This window comes from Spermophilus citellus (genome assembly GCF_964194105.1).
Source record: "Spermophilus citellus genome assembly, chromosome: 3".
Taxonomy (NCBI): domain Eukaryota; kingdom Metazoa; phylum Chordata; class Mammalia; order Rodentia; family Sciuridae; genus Spermophilus; species Spermophilus citellus.
Genome location: NC_138184.1, coordinates 162,983,177 through 162,999,402, shown reverse-complemented (window position 1 = coordinate 162,999,402; position 16,226 = coordinate 162,983,177). Strand labels below are relative to the sequence as shown.

Sequence of the window (16,226 nt, the reverse complement as noted above, 5' to 3'; positions counted from 1 at the left end):
TCTCTAAAAATCCATTTTTCAAAAAAATTTACAGAATGACACAGATAATGACAGAAAGAGCTCTGGTAAGGTTCTTGGTAGAAGTGATGTCTAAGCTAAGTCTAGAATATTCAGTAGGAGACAACCTGATGAGAAGGGGAGAAAGCAAAGGAATTCCTGCTAAGGGAATGGAATGATATGATGAACCGGTAGGAAATTACATCTGGATCATTGTTGCTGGAGCTTCCAGAGCAAGGTGGTGAGCATGTGCTGGACACGTAGTCAGGAACTAGGTGGTGAAAAGCCTCAGGTGTTAAGGAGGTTGCAGTTTCTATTGAAGGTAACCTGCCTAAGGGAGTGCTTTAAGAAATAAAATGGCACTCAGGACCATGGTCTTTTAGAGAGTAGGCGAAAATATGATCACAGAAATGTCTAGAGTGAACAAACCAACCAACCATCAGGTCAACATGCAGCTCAGTGAGGCAAATGATTTTGCAGTCCCTGACTTCCTTGACCTAAGGGTTACCTTCACCACTGGAGATGATGGCTCGGGCTTAGACACAGGGGCAGGATGGCACTGAGCCAACCCCCTAGGATGGCATGAATGGAGACTTTTTGAAATACTGCACTCTGGTGGGCAGGTCCATTATATCAATCTGCCTCTTTGATTTTAGGAAGATAAACAGAAAGGTTTAAAATCAACCGCCTGTATGTGTATAGAATCATTACTGATAGAAGCTATTTGGAAAGATTCTAGAAAGAATAGATATTTTGTTCATGAATTCATTAAAACTAAGAGAATATTATTAGTTTGTCTACCATGCTTCCAGCTCCCTTAAATCAAGTCTTGTAAATGCAGGCCTTCCCTGAACCTTTAGGCCTTGACTGGTGTTGAATATGGGTCTCCTAAAACGCCAAATAACAACAAAAAAAGATGGATATAAAAAAATGAGAATGTTACATAATACATATTTTTTGAGTTTTAATTGCAAATGTATTTTTAACCATTAAAATGAAAAGCCAGGCACATTGGTACATTCCTGTAATCCAGTGGCTTTGGAGGCTGAGGCAGGAGGATAGCAAGTTCAAAGCCAGCCTCAGCAACTTAGCTAGGACTTAAGCAACATAGCAAGACCCTGTCTCTAAATATCATGTAAAAAGGGCTGGGGATGTTGCTCAGTGTTTAAGTGTCTCTGGATTCAATCTCTGGTACCAAAAAAAAAAAAAAAAAAAAAAAGATACCTAATCCAAAATTATTCTTGTCTATCAGCAAAGTAAAATTTCATACTGTTATTTAATTAAAAATATTCTAAGACACTCTGGAATTGTGAATATTAAAAAAAAGCAAATCTATCCGGGCTCATGTTTGGTAATCCCAGTGACTCGGAAGAACTGAAGCAGTAAGATTCCTAAGTTCAATGTCAGCCTCAGCAACTTAGCAAGGCTCTAAGCAACTCAGTGAGACCATGAAATAAAAAATTAAAAAGGACTGAGAATGTGGCTTAGTGGTTAACCACCTCTGAGTTCAGTTTCTTGTATCAATTTTTTTTAATTTTTTAAAGAATTGATGTGTCTAAAACTTCACCATATTTCACATGCTATTTTTCCAAATGTCTGTGTGCTTTAGACTAAGTAGACACAGGCAGAAGGTAACTAAAGGCAACATTTCCTATAGCATGTTATAACAGAGGCCCAGGGTTTTGCCAACATAAGAACAATGGCAAACAGAGATTCTTTAGAAAAATGGCTTAAATCTTATATGCCTTAATTTATCTATTTGTAAAAAGGGAACAATTAATATATTCTAACTGAGAACCAAAGAGAGGCTTAAAAAAGAGAAGTAAAAATGAAAGATGAAAACCATGCTACATAAAATATTATCCCTACTTTCCACTTTTTTTAAGAGTAGTAAAAGACTCAAAACTGTTCTTTTTAAAAACTATATAGCCAGTTAGAAAAAATTCTTCAAGAATAAAATTATTAATTTCATAACAATTATTTACAACTTTAAAAGTAATATACTTTCTGTTCATGTAGCAAAAAGTACCAATAGGCCCTTCAACTCAAATTTATCTCCTCACATATTTTTTTCTACTTTATCTTCCCAACAGAGACATTTTAAGGGAAAAGAAAATAAATTATTTCGCTTGAGAAAACAGAAGGGTAAGTCTATTTAAGTTTGAGAAAAAAGAATTTAGATGAGAGCAAAAAGGAAAAAATAATCAAGTTGCAAAACCTCTGGAAAAAAGACTCAGTTTACAATTCTAACTGGACTTTAAAATGAAAGCATATTTTCCCTCAAATGATTCGACTCCTCCTTTTCTCTGTCTTACTTTTGTAATTTGTTAAAATCAAATATGTGCTATGCTAACTTTACAGCATAGGTTTTTGATGTTACTGTTTTTCTTGTTTTGTTTTGTTTTGTACCAGGCATAGAACCCAGAGGCACTCAACCATTGAACCACATCCCCAGCCCTTTTTATTTTATATTTATATTTTGAAACAGGGTCTCACTAAGTTGCTTAGGGCCTTGCTAAGTTGTTGAGACTTGCTGAACGTGTGATCCTCCTGCTTCAGCCTCCAAAGCAGCTGGGATTACAGGTGTGCACCACCATGACAGCCTATAACATAGTTCTAATAAAATGAAAGAAAAATTTTAAAGCACTGGAAAAATTTAAGACTGTTACCAAGGCACATTACTTTCTGAAAAACTTATAGTTGCTACAGAAACTAAAAAAAAAAAAAAATCAAGACACTGATGTAATTTATAAGACTGTCATTAAATGTCAAAACGCTACAATGCCTATCCTTGGTAGACTTCACTTTTTAAAAGATACTCTTAGGCTAAAAGGAGTTTAGTTCAGAATCAATTACTTAGTGCTTTTAACTCAATAACTTATTTAAAATGTGAAACATCCAAATTTGATCCTTTGTTACAAACCTAAAATACACAGTTTAAATCAATGACAAGGATATATGAAGCAATAATAATTTCAACAGTGCTTATTTATAGAATGAAAACAGAAGAAAGTACAAGAGAAAAACAACAACAAAAAATACTTTCTTCTACCAAGAGAACAAAAAAGCAAGTAGCAAAATAGATAAGTGCATTATTGCCAAACATTTGAAACTCATTTTTCCCTTTATTACCTATGCCACCACCATCTCCCTGACCTCCCCTAACTTTTAAAAGTAGGAATGCAGAGTTGTCATGAATTATGCTTCTTTGATAATCTTTGGGCTACTCAAACAGCACAGAAACCAGGAAGGAAATGTCTAAAGAGACAGTACATGGTCATGGGTGGCTGGGGCATGTGAGGCCAGGGTTCTGCAGGATGACTACATGTGCTGTGAATTCTGGGGAGAGAAAAGACTGATTCAAAGTATGACCAGGTCAGCCAAGAATAGATTTCCCAGTTTTCTTACTTAACCCTGATATTACCTTGTGAATTGGGGTGGCACTGGTAATGTATAGGGATTAGGTAAATCTTTGTTTACGAAGGTAGAATTTGGATTCTAAAATGGGATACATTTCTTGGGGGAATAACTAGAGGGAGAAATGGGCAATTGGTTTCATCTTTTAAATAAATCATCTTACTTAAAGCAGAAGAGATTTGGTTATGAATTCAGGGAGAAGAATCTTTTTATGATCTAATAATACTCTATTATTAATTGTTTGATGGTTTATAAGTGAATGTAAATTTGTTTTGCCAAAATTCCTCAGAACCCAGAGTTTTAAAAAAATGTAGTTACCTTGCCAATATTTTTCTGATGATCTGAAAATTACTCTTGGGAGACAGTGGAAAGTTGAGTCTTGTGCTCCTGGAACATTTGTCATCTGGTGTCAGGGCACTACCTTTGCTGAGCATCTTTCACAGGGAGTTTTTGTGGGTTTGTTGGCATCCCCCAAAGCATAGGGGATGCTGTCTCTAACTTGCAGCTGGTAACTCCTCTCAGTTTTGGCATCTCACAAAACTTAGTTTTTCTCTATTAAGGATGTCTTGTTATTGACAGAAGGCCCCTTTGTGTGGAATCCATAAAACACCATCATATCTTACTTCAAATTTGTTCAGCTAAGGCAGGAAAAGTGTAAGTCACTCATGACTGTTTTAGTCTACTCAGGCTGCTATACTGAAATACACTAAACTGAATACATAAATACATCAGAAATTTATTTTTTTGCGGTTCTAATGGCTGGGAAGTCCAACCGAGATTAAGGAGCAAGCAGATTTGGTATCTAGTAAGGGCTTTCTCTCTGTTTCATAGATGGTGTTATCTTGTGACCTCACAAAGCAGAGGTGCTAGTTAGTTCCCTGGGGTCTCTGTTATAAGAATACTAATCACATTCTTATCATGGCATGACCTATTATCTCTCAAACCACTACTTTTAATATCAGCTTGGGTTTGGCATTAGATGCTGCTATTGCAGTGTGTGAACTGAGGAGGATATAAACATTCAGACCCTAGTAGACTGAGTAAGAACATAAGTTTTTTTGCTTTTTTTTTTTTTTTTTACTGGAAGCTCTTTGATATAGGGATATTGAATTATACCAATCTCCTGAAAAAAAAAATGTTCCTTTCTAAAGAGACTATCCTGGATTAATTATCTAAAGTCAGCATCTGATGAAGATCTAGACAAACTTAACTGACTGCCCAGTTTTCTTTTATCCACATTTTTTTTCTTCTCTAGTGGAAAAAAAATTAAGTTTTATTATAAATATTTCAAAATGATTCTAAAACTTTGTCTTGTAATGTCATCATGTTGTATCTGAAGATTACTTGTTAGTGTTTGAACTATATAATTTTAGCAAGTATTGACTTCTCCAATTCTTGATCATAATGGCTTTCAGTTATCACATATGCTCCTAAATGCCATTATATGCTTCATACATTTCAATATTCTAATAACATATTTGGCTTTAATAATTTGAGATCTATTGCCTTTTTAATTTACCCTATACAGACTTAGACATGTATTGTTTGTCCATAAAGGTTCAAAGGAAACAAGAAAATAAGGAACTCACTTAAACATCTTTCTTGGGCTCTTAACTTAAAATGGATAGACTTTCTGGCTTTAACAATCCTTTCCAAAGACCAAGCAAAATACTACATTAGCATCCAATAATTCTGGTGATTTTGCTAAAATGTCTATAAGTTAGAACCTGTGAAACACACCTCTGCAGTGCCCCACCCCTGAACAGAACTATGAAGCAGCCCTTTCATGAGGTACAATAGCCCCAGAGACCACACTGAAAATTAAGATGGATTTGGGATTTGAGAAAGATTTTGAAAAACAATTTTAGACTAATTTTTAAGCTACTCAAGCAGCTAAACAAAGTCATAAATTGGGAGGGATGAAGGGAAGGAAAGAGATCAGGATGATGCTTTAACAACCTTATTATAAGAAGGTACCAATATCTCGTACATCAGTTGAGTTCTCTCTGGGATAAATATGCCACATGCCTCTTTGCTTAGTGGGATTCTATGCAAATCTCTGCCTATAAGGAAGTGGAAGGGAAATGGCAAGATGAAAGAATATGGAGTGACAAGAACCAGAGAGATAGTCGGGAGATCACTACATCGTGACTATGCCACTTCTTAGCCACACAACCTGGGGCCTTGTTTCCTGCTCTGTGAAGTGAAATGGGTTTGACTCAAGGATCTCATTGACACTATGGCAGATCTATTATGAGAGTAAAAATGGTTCCCACAGTCTGCTTTCTAAGAAGGACTTCATATTGTGATGGCAAAACCAAACCTGGTTATGAAATGAAATTATAAAAACATTATGGTAAGAAACCAATGCCTGGAGAAAGGGTCAGTTCTCCTCCCCTCTTTCAGCCTTTCTCCAGGAAGCCTAATTAACCATGGGACCCTACCTTTTTGGATTGTAAATAACTGCCCTAGGAGTCTGACTACTCTTTCTTGCAATGTAACAGATGCCTGTGAAAAGACCCCTTTCTTCTTATCTGTTTCTGTGAGCATGCTTTACGTTAAAGACCCGATACAAGGCCTTTGGCCCCATAGAGTAGGAATTATTTTTTTAAATAGGAAAAAAGCCCCAGTGATAGGATGGGTCTAAATGATGCCAAATAACCTATCAATGTTGTGAGAAACTGTGGATCAGGGCTCAGAATTTGGAGTTTTGTTTTCCTCTGGGCCCTCCACAATAAAATAGTTTGGAGTTCCCTCCAAGGACTGCTTGCTGCTTCTCAACCAGTGTGTTTCCTGCAACAATATAACCTTTTCACCTTCCAATAATTTCTCATGATTTTGTGAATAGGATGTTTTGTTTGTTTGTCTGTTTGTGGTACAGGGGATTAAACCCAGGGCCACTTGCATGCCAGGTAAGCACTTTATACTGAACCACATCCCCAGGACTCATGAGTCGTTTGGACACACACTTAAGTCTACATTACTCCTAATGCAAAAGGAAGCTTTGGTTTCTCCATGCACCTCAGATCATAACTTAGGTTTAGAAAGCCTGGAGAGACATCTATTTAGGAAGCTTGGAGGTTCATCTAGGGATCTTTATAGTCTATTATGTAGGTAATATATTCTCTACCCAAGGAGCAAACTTCACTACAAAAACTCAAAAGTCCATTCCAACTGTCAGATTGTACAAGGCAGACTCCAGGCTGCTAAATTTTCAACTAAAATGTCTCACACCCTCCACAAACTTTGTGGAATTAGAAACCAAATACATTTGCCAGACAAAACAGACAGGTTGGTGTTTTCAATTGCACAAGAGTAGGCAGCCCAGATGACTTACTGCTCCTGTGAAGTTCACATGCCACACAGAAAAAACACCCATTCCCTTTCTCTCCACCCCGCATTAAGACATTTTCACTTTTCAAGGGCTGAGGGTCTTTCAACAGTTCCCTAGGCCACTGAGATTCAAAATCTCAACCAACATTATTACTGTTAATATCCTTTGGCCTGATTTGCCCGTATTCTTGGCCAAGAAGGAGAATTCCTGGGGATGGCATCATTTTCAAGCTACCAAGGTCTCCCTCCGAGACTTCTTAGTCAGTACAGCAGGCTTCTCAAGGACTGGGGTCTAGTTAGCATCTCTCAATCTTCCCTGGAGATCTTAAAGCTTAAAAAAAAGTGCAAAATAAGATCTCTTAAAAAGCAGTCTGAAAACATGTTTGTAGGAAATCTTTATTCAGCCCTGAAGCTAAAAAGAAAGAAAGAAAGAAAGAAAGAAAGAAAGAAAGAAAGAAAGAAAGAAAGAAAGAAAGAAAGAAAGAAAGAAAGAAATCCAATTATTTCAGGATAAGCTGCTGTTTCTCATGTTCTGGTCCCTGAGCTCCCCCTTGTGCCCTGATGGGAAATAGATTCAAGGAAAAACTAGAGGTCAGCACATTTAGACTGTGGGATTTAAGCAGTTCCCTAGAGGAATGGTGTGTACACATCAGGATGCATCACAACTTCAGACAAAGAGCTCTCAAGATACGGCGAAGACTCTACTCTGAAGACCATGGCATTTTAAATCAGTTTTTCACAAAACCAAGAAGCAAAACTCTGTCTCTGGGGGGGAAAAAGCCATATCTAAAAATGTAGGTTAAGATAAATTATTCTCAAATTTTAATATGCAACATAATCACCTTGCGTTTTTAAAAATATTCCTGTGTTAACCTCCAGACATTCTGTAAGTTCTAGAAATCAGTTTTAAAAATAGAGACCCTAAGGTATTCTGTTGCAGATGTTATTGAAAAACCCTGGCAAAGACAGTTAAGTTCCCTAAGTGGCAAAGATTGCCAGAGGTGAGAAAAGAAACTTAACTGGTTTTCTCCTCTCAAGGAAAAGTTCAGTTTCTAGATGCCATCATTTAACCCTTTGAGACTATTTTTGTTATTGCATTAAAATATCAAGACGTACCTTAGCAGAGTCAGGGTAATAAATTCTCTTAAGGTGAGAACTATCCTTTAGGAGCATGATTTGTTTGAATCAAAGACCTAGTAGAGGCTTCAGAAGCCATCCAATTAGGCTCCCAGAGGATAGCCCTCAAGAGGTTAGTTGCAAGGTCCAAAAGGGACCTCAGATGTGCTATAGTAAATAGAAGAAGCACCTGAACTCCAGGCTCTCTGGCAGACTATCAGAGAATGATGAAAGACTTGAGCTTTTATCACTGTACCCTCTGAATACATCTTTTCATAAAGACAGTGTGGTTTGCTGCCTGGACTCTGGCTTAGAGGCTGCAGAAGGATCATCTGAGGCTACAGAGCATCTGTCTCTCCCTGCTCCTTTTTCTGCCATTTATTACCTTTTATACTCCTCTCATCACATTCTTCTATCACCTTGAATAGGTGAAAAGAATAATTAATTTGTAGGTCTGTGAAAACCAGAGAGATGCAGTTGGTGAGATGTGAATGCTGGTATGCCTTTATACCCCAAAAGAAACTAAAAACAATGTGTTTCCACTATAGTTATTTTTAGGATAAACAAAATGAAGCAATGCTTAGACCACTAATTTCCTATCCTGATGTGACATAAACAAAATAGCTAAAATTCCTCAGGGGTTATTATGAAATTATCCAAAAAATCAATCATTTTCTTTTTCAAAATACATGACTTTGCAGTTTAATGGAGAAAAATCTGCAAGTTGAACTACGATCCAAAGATACCTTAATACTAATAAGATTAGAAATAATCTATATACTGAACAAAACATGTGAAAAATAATCTAAACACTGAACAATAAATGTGAAAAATAAAAATCAAGAGACATTTGAATGTCCCTCACACCATGAAAGCAGCCTTTACTTAAATTGACAGTTTTCTAAACCCAGGAAATTGCTTATGCTCCCCTACTGTGCCCACACAAAGTGAACTGTATAATCATATCTAGACTGTGAAGTGCTGCTACCTCAATGCCAGTCAGTCAGGGAAATGAACTGTATTTTATCCTGTAGGCCAGAATCACCAGTGATTCCCCTATCATTAAACAGAAGTCTGAGGAGCTGTAAATGAATCTTACAAACTCTCCACCCTGGTCCCATCCTCTTTCAGAGAAAGAAACTATAACTCGGAGGTTAGATTACTTAATCAAGATCACCCAACTAGTTAGTTGTTAATCTTGTACTAAATCCAGCTCTCAAGGAAATTTAGATGAAACACTAAGAATAAATACAAGGACATAGTGTAATTAATTGTACCTAAATAACTTTCAAAAGAATTAGATATTCAAGGCAAATGGAATAAGGATATGTCATTAAGGAGATAGGGAAATATTGATATCGACCAGGTATCTATTCTTTCTTCTTCACCCATGCTTAGTATATCCCTCAACAAAAACCTACAGATACCTTTGTTCTCTTTCTACTTTATTTCCATAAATAATGTTTTAAAATAAGATTCTAGGTCTTGCCTCTAAAAATAAGTATGTATATATCTATTATGTGTATTATAAAATACAAATGTGGAACAATCACATATAAATAAGAATACCTGGGGACTGAAATCACGCCCGCTCCAGGTTTAGTAGGATTACACCTCATTTTCACAGCAGTTGATCGGCCATTAATACAGGACGTTGTAGTTGTGGAAGACCTATTATGAGGCAAATAGTATTTTAAAAAACAGAGGTGATACAGATCATGTGTATAATCATTCTCATGCTCTATGAAGAAGAAAAAAATGTATTAAAGTTTGCTAATTTAGAATATAAATTCAGGTCACTTATTTTGACTATGCAAAGTTGACAACTTTCCCAGGTAAAGTGACAAAGCTATAATCAAGGTGTTTGGTAAAGCTATAGAATTTTAATCAAATTATAATCAAAATGTTCTTAAAGGGCATATAATCAAAATGTTCTTAAAGGGAACAGGGTTCAGACCTACTTAGGCTGATGTTTTGATGTGTGAATTAGAATTACTCTAGACAATGAACTAGAGTGTCCTTATTGCCTAATTTAAAAGTGCATATGTGTGCATGTATACATATAATATATACATTTGTGTGTGTGTGTGTGTGTGTGTGTGTGTGTGTGTGTGTATTTGAGAGAAATCACATAAGGCTTTTTAAATATTCCAAGTTTCCTTCTTTTTACTAAGTCACGTAATGATCAGTTTTTTTATTATCTGTTCAATTCAAGCTACCATGCTAGGCACCCAGAGGTGATATTATATATCTTCCCAGGGAACTTAACAATAGAGAATGGGAAATAAAATCCATATATAGAGATATATATGCGTTCCTTTTGATAAAGAATAGTCAAGGAAAGCAGTATCTTCACTTACTTATAAAAGAAATGCACATCTGGTATTTGGCTTGGTGAAACTGGGAACATGTCTTCTTTTATATTAATGTTTTGCAATGTGGTTTCAACTGTTACGCCTAGATGACATTAAAAAAGAAACTATTAAGCAATATGGGAAAACTAGGTTTATCTAATTTCTGTACATCTGAATAGCAAATAGCTTTACTTTGATAACTGTCATTTCACCAGAAATACTGCATTAAATTAATGCATTCCTGGTAAAAATAAGGAACTTCCCAAACACTCCAAAAGAGAAAAAATCCTACTCCCTGGCCTTGCAATTTAACTTAAGTTACTTAACTTCCCTAGGTCTTATTTTTGGATCTGGTGAATGCATGAAGTAACCTAGATACTCTCTAAAGTACTTTCCAGTTCTAATAGTTCAAAATCTACTTTTTAAAATTGTTATCCTCTGGTGAGTTTTGTCAATATTCTAGGCTATTTTGCTAATATAGCTTCTTGATCATGGTTCAATATACACATATTTGACAAAGTAAAATTTTCTGTGCCCAGCCAGCTGCAGCATGCACATCTGTAGTCACAGCTACTCAAGAGAATGAGGCAGGAAGATCACTTGAGCCCAGGAGTTCAAGACCAGTCTGGATAGCACAGAAAGACATATGCCATTTCAAAATATATACACTTCAATATATACATGTGTAAAATATATTTGTAATATATACATATTATATATGCATATGTGAACACTAATAACTTCCAGAAAATAACTCTAAAATGTTCTTGATCTAATAAGCAGAAAAGCAAGACTTTTTAATAAGAGGCAAGAAAAATGATGATAGAACTGAAATGCCAGCATTAACAGCATCTTTGCTTCTAACAGAGTTCTGGTAATGAGTGCAAGCCAAGTGATGGGCCTTGTCATGGAATCTGGAGCTGCATGCCTATGAAGAAGAGAGCACGGATTCTCAAATATCGCTGCACATCACAACCCTCATGGCACTTGCTGGATTCCAAACCCTCACCCCAGAGGTTCAATCAAGTTCAATGAACTTGATTCCTAAGAATCACTACTTATAAATCTGGTTTCTTCTAAAAACGTCCCTATAGCTTTCAGGACCCAGATACCTGGAGCACATGGGGAGAAACTCAGCACCTCACATTTGCTACCAGTTTACTTTGGATCTCAAAAAGATTATGTATATTAGTGGCACATACTATAATTTAGATTTAGATTATGTTTGTCTACAGTTCTTGCTTTGGTTTTTTGTTTTGTTTACTTTCATTTTAAAAATTATTTTGCTTTTTAAACTCTTAGAGAATCTGATGAGAGGCATAGAACATGATTTATCATATGAGTTAATATGTAAAATCAGAATCTTGTAGTCTTGGAGGTTGATCAGATCCCACACATGGAAGCTTTTAAATCATTTTACAAAATAATGATTTAGAGTTACCTGTTTGTCTTAATCTTCTGTGGTAATCACCAGTGCCATAACAAATTACCATTACCATAATTTTAGAATAAATGTATGCATGCATATATTAACCATGGGGAACTTACCTAAAAATGTGTCTGCCAGAATGATGGACTGGGATGACAAGGCTGCTCGGAAACCCTTACTTTCAGAAGGGATAATTGTTGACTGGCACACAAAAGCCCCTACCAAGTTGGTGTAATCATCTGATCCTGCCACCATTTCCTTTACTGTAAAATCCGATATGTTATTAGTACAGAGAGCCATCTTCTTCCCCTAGGAAACAAAGTCGCAAGAGGTTTTACTAAAAGTCAGTCTCTAAACTGAATCTCAGTTAGCCTTGCTCTAGGAGAGCTCTATGGCTCTCTCTTCATCACAGAGATTCTGATTTAAGGGATCTGGGGTAAAGCCCAGGCATTAGTGTTTTTAACAGCTCTCAAGGCAATGCAAATGTTCAGCCCAGGTTGAGAGCCACTCCAGTTATTCAAGCTCTACTGTTCTTCATTCATGTTGGATGGAAGCCATATAACTAAGTCATCTATGAGAGTCCAGTTCACAGGATATGAAGGAATGCAAAGAGACCAACAAACTGCTGGCAAAGGTTTTAATACCAAGGAAAAAGGCTTGCCTTGCCTTCTCCTTCACAGGCCTGAGTGTGGCATAAAGATAATATAAAAGCTGAAAAAGAAAGCCTAAAAGTCATATTGCGGCAAAAATCCAGCACGTCCAAATTCTAAACAGTATCTTTATTCACCTACTGCAAGTATCTTTATTCACCTACTCTTAGATCCAGTGATGTGAATCTGTTTAACTATAAAATGAAGACAATATAAGAGGTTAATTTTTAAAATCATTTAGACATTAGCTAGAATGCAAAATTTATTTGTAAAAATTGAAAGATGGTTTAAACATAGTATATTTAAATATACTGCTGTCCCAATGCAAAGAACTGTAGCTTGCTCCATAATTTCCAGAAAGAAATATAAAAAGAAAATAGGAAAACTATCTCATTTATCTTAGATATATAGACTGTGCACAGAAAGACATAAAGTAGAGCCGGGTATGGTGGCACAAGTCTGTAATCCCAGAAGCTCGGAAGGAGGAGGCAGGAGGATCGCAAGTTCAAAGCCAGCCTCAGCACTTTAGCCAGGAGCTAAGCAACTCAATGAGACCCTGTCTCTAATGAAATACAAAATAGGGCTAGGGATGTGACTCAGTGCTCAACTGTCCCTGAGTTCAATCCCTGGTACCCCCCAAAATAAAGTAAAGTAAAATAAAATAAAATAAAGACATAAAGTATACAGAATTTTCTTTCCTAATGCAATTTGCAATCATGACATATAAATTTTTCTCCCTCTACAAGTTCTTCTCACTCCAATAAGGATTCTATATATTTTTTGCTAATCTTAAATTGTTGAAGCTAAGGCAAAATAATGGAAAAGAGCAGAGAGAACGTACTGAGGAAAGAAAGGGAAAACAAAGACTAAAATAAAATGAGAGAGAATAAAAAGAGCCAGGCGTGGTGATGCATGCTTATAATCCCAGCAGCTTGGGAGACTGAGGCAGGAGGACGGCGAGTTTAAAGTCAGGCTCAGCAAAAGTGAGGTGCTAAGTGACTCAGTGAGACCCTGTCATTAAATAAAATACAAAATAGGGCTGGGAATGTGTCTCAGTGGTCAAGTGCCCCTAAACTCAATCCCTTGAACCCACTCCCCACCCCCAAAAAAGAAAAAAAAAAAGAGAGAAGATGGAAGAAGAGACAGTAGGATAAAACTAGGAAGTGTGCTAGATAATGGAATTAATCTCATTCCGTGCCTCATATAATATCTGACATACAATAGGTATTTAATATAAATTTACTTATTGAACAGACTGGGTGACTAACCCATATAGTAAGTATGTCAGATCTCTCCATGTAAAGTCAAGAAAGGATAAATATACATCATGTAAAGTGTATAGATCTGTTTTTCTTAAACTTCTGTGTTCATCAGATCTCTATTTCCTTTTAACAAGTTTGATACAGCATTTCATAATGAAGAAAATATTTAGAAGTTACTATAGAAAGAGGCATGGAGGAAATGCCTTATTATATTCTCAACTTTGTTGATGGTATATACATATACATTCTTCCTAGCATCAACTTCATATGTCCATAAAAATATTGGACATATAGATCCACTAAAAAAAAAGTATCACTTAAGTTTCTGCTTCCTCTGACAAAAATAAAATTCCATTATTAGCAAAGGCTATCTTATCAATTGATATTTGTCCCTGCATATCTCCTTTTTATTTTGTAAAACTTCCTCTTACAATCATTTTTCTTCTGAAGACATCAAACTGACAATATAAGTATGCTGGTTGATTTGTTAACTTGACTGGCTGGCTGAAGGAAAGCCTGGAGAACTGGCAAAGCATTAATTCTGCAGGTGTTTATGAGGGTGTTGCTGGAGGAGACTGGTGTGTAAGCCAGTGGACTGACTGGGAAGATGCACCTCAAGGCAAGTGGGTACCATTAAATTAGCTGGGGATCCAGATAGAACAAAAAGGCAGAGGGAAAGGATTTCTTCTCACTTCTGGAGCTGGGACTCTCGACTTCTCCTGCCCAGGACATTGGAATTTCAGGCTCCCTGGCTTTGGGACTCCAGGGATCACATCAGCAGCCCTACTCTCACCACCCACCCACCTCTGGGGTTCTCAGGCCTTCAGTCTCAATTGAGAATTATACAACTGGCATTCCGGTTTTGAACCTTTTGGACTAGGACTCAGACATGCTGCCAGTATCCCAGGGTCTCCAACTTAGACATAGCTTGTCATGGGATTTCTTGGCCTCTATAACCACATTAGCCAATTCCCCTAATAAATCCTTTCTCATATAATTTTTTTTCCTGCATTTCTGGAGAACCATAATACAATAAGCAAGAATAAAACTCTCAAATCATAATTGCTTGCCTGAAAAAATAGATGGGGTTTAATAAGCCTCGCCCAATTTTATCAGGAAAAAGAAAAAGAAAAAGAAAACTTTCAATGCACTACACCACAGCTCCAAGTCTTGGGGTTCAGCTAACTGAATAATGCTTTGATGGACAGAGAACCAAATGATGTCAACCCTGGTAAAGAAAGCTGTAAATATGATAAGAGGGAACAGAGGATTTAAGCAATCAAAGCTCAGTTCCTGACATTGGTTTTTAGTTCCCAGGGAGATTTTACTGGTTTACCAACACAGAAAATATCAACTTAATCAGAGCTAGTATACAGCTCTGTCTCTTCTTGATATCTAAAACTCACCTCATGCCCACATAAACTAATATTGAAGAAATGGAAATATTTTGTTCCTTTGGAGGTGAAGCTGGGCCCATTCATTAAGGAACCCACGCTGCTGAGGTTGCTGAAGTCATAATGCAAACTCTGATTTTCTTTTTCATGGTAGAAAAAGCAGTCGCTATAGCAAACTGAGTGATCCTTTATTTAAAGAGAACAAAACACAAAGAAACAATATTGAAATAAAGAAAGTATTAACTACTACTAAAAATGTGTCCTTAAAAGTTCTAGGTATAAAAACTATTTCAGTAATTTTGGCTTTGTTATGTTTTACCATCCTAATACAGAAAATTTCTACATTGTAAATTTTTCTAGGCAGAGTTTAGAGGCCTCAGATTCTTTTAAAGTCAGAGTAAAGTTATTCTTAAATAAGTTTCTTATAGGAAGGTACTTTAAGAAATAGTAAAAATTTCCTGTTATGCCAATTTAAAACTACTTTCACTTCCATCTGTAATATAACATTAACCTGTACTTTAAATGTTGTAAGATACACTTTCTACATCTCAGATAATTCCTACAGCCAACCTACAAAAGTATTTTATGTGCTCTACCTTAATAATGCATAAGAAATCAATTCTAACATTTTTTGGAAAACATTTCTTATTTGAGTTCTCTGCTTAACATTTTAAGTTCTTAGTAACCAGCCCATTCATAGCACGCATTCAGTGCTGCATAAACATAAAAAGAGAGCAAACAGGAAAGGGAATTAAAACCCTCTTTTTTTTTCCCAGAATAAATAGCAACGTTATAACTTCTAGAGAAACATTAAGGGGAATGCTTGAGTTGACCTATTAAAATATGCCTACTTACCTGAGTGCTTTTACTCCCAGGCCCACAGGGAATACAAGCCTCCTTGCCATAGACCTGATGTATGGACAGGTAGGTGTCAGGTGGACACTCCTTGCACTGGTTGGTTTCTTTCTCAATGTAGTGGCCTGGGGGGCAGGGGACACACGATGAGCCCGACTGTTCAGAACCAAGGGCACAGGCACGGCATGAAGACGCCACCCCATCAACTGCATTAGTGGCTATGATAGAATAGATCTTCACCATGTCATTGATGAACCGTCTATTCTAAAAAGAAAGCAGAAAGTAATGACTTCTGCCTTGGAGCTTAGTTGTATAACTAGATTACATTTTATGTTGATATCACCAAAACAACTGAGTGTTCCAACCTAATAGTTTGTAATTGACAATGAATTAATATCACTCTTATTTGGTTCTTCTTT

General features: G+C 36.4%; 1 protein-coding gene across 1 annotated transcript in view; it reads right to left on the bottom strand.

The window, feature by feature from the left end:
• Positions 1-16,226, bottom strand: part of ELAPOR2 (endosome-lysosome associated apoptosis and autophagy regulator family member 2) — a gene marked incomplete at both ends in the record, with an annotated part of 165,944 nt that overhangs the window by 15,759 nt on the left and 133,959 nt on the right. The window contains 5 exons of the mRNA XM_081286520.1: positions 9,433-9,534; positions 10,224-10,320; positions 11,766-11,955; positions 14,965-15,138; positions 15,808-16,071. Of these exons, the coding sequence (XP_081142646.1) occupies positions 9,433-9,534; positions 10,224-10,320; positions 11,766-11,955; positions 14,965-15,138; positions 15,808-16,071 (827 nt within the window). The remainder of the gene's footprint in view (positions 1-9,432; positions 9,535-10,223; positions 10,321-11,765; positions 11,956-14,964; positions 15,139-15,807; positions 16,072-16,226) is intronic.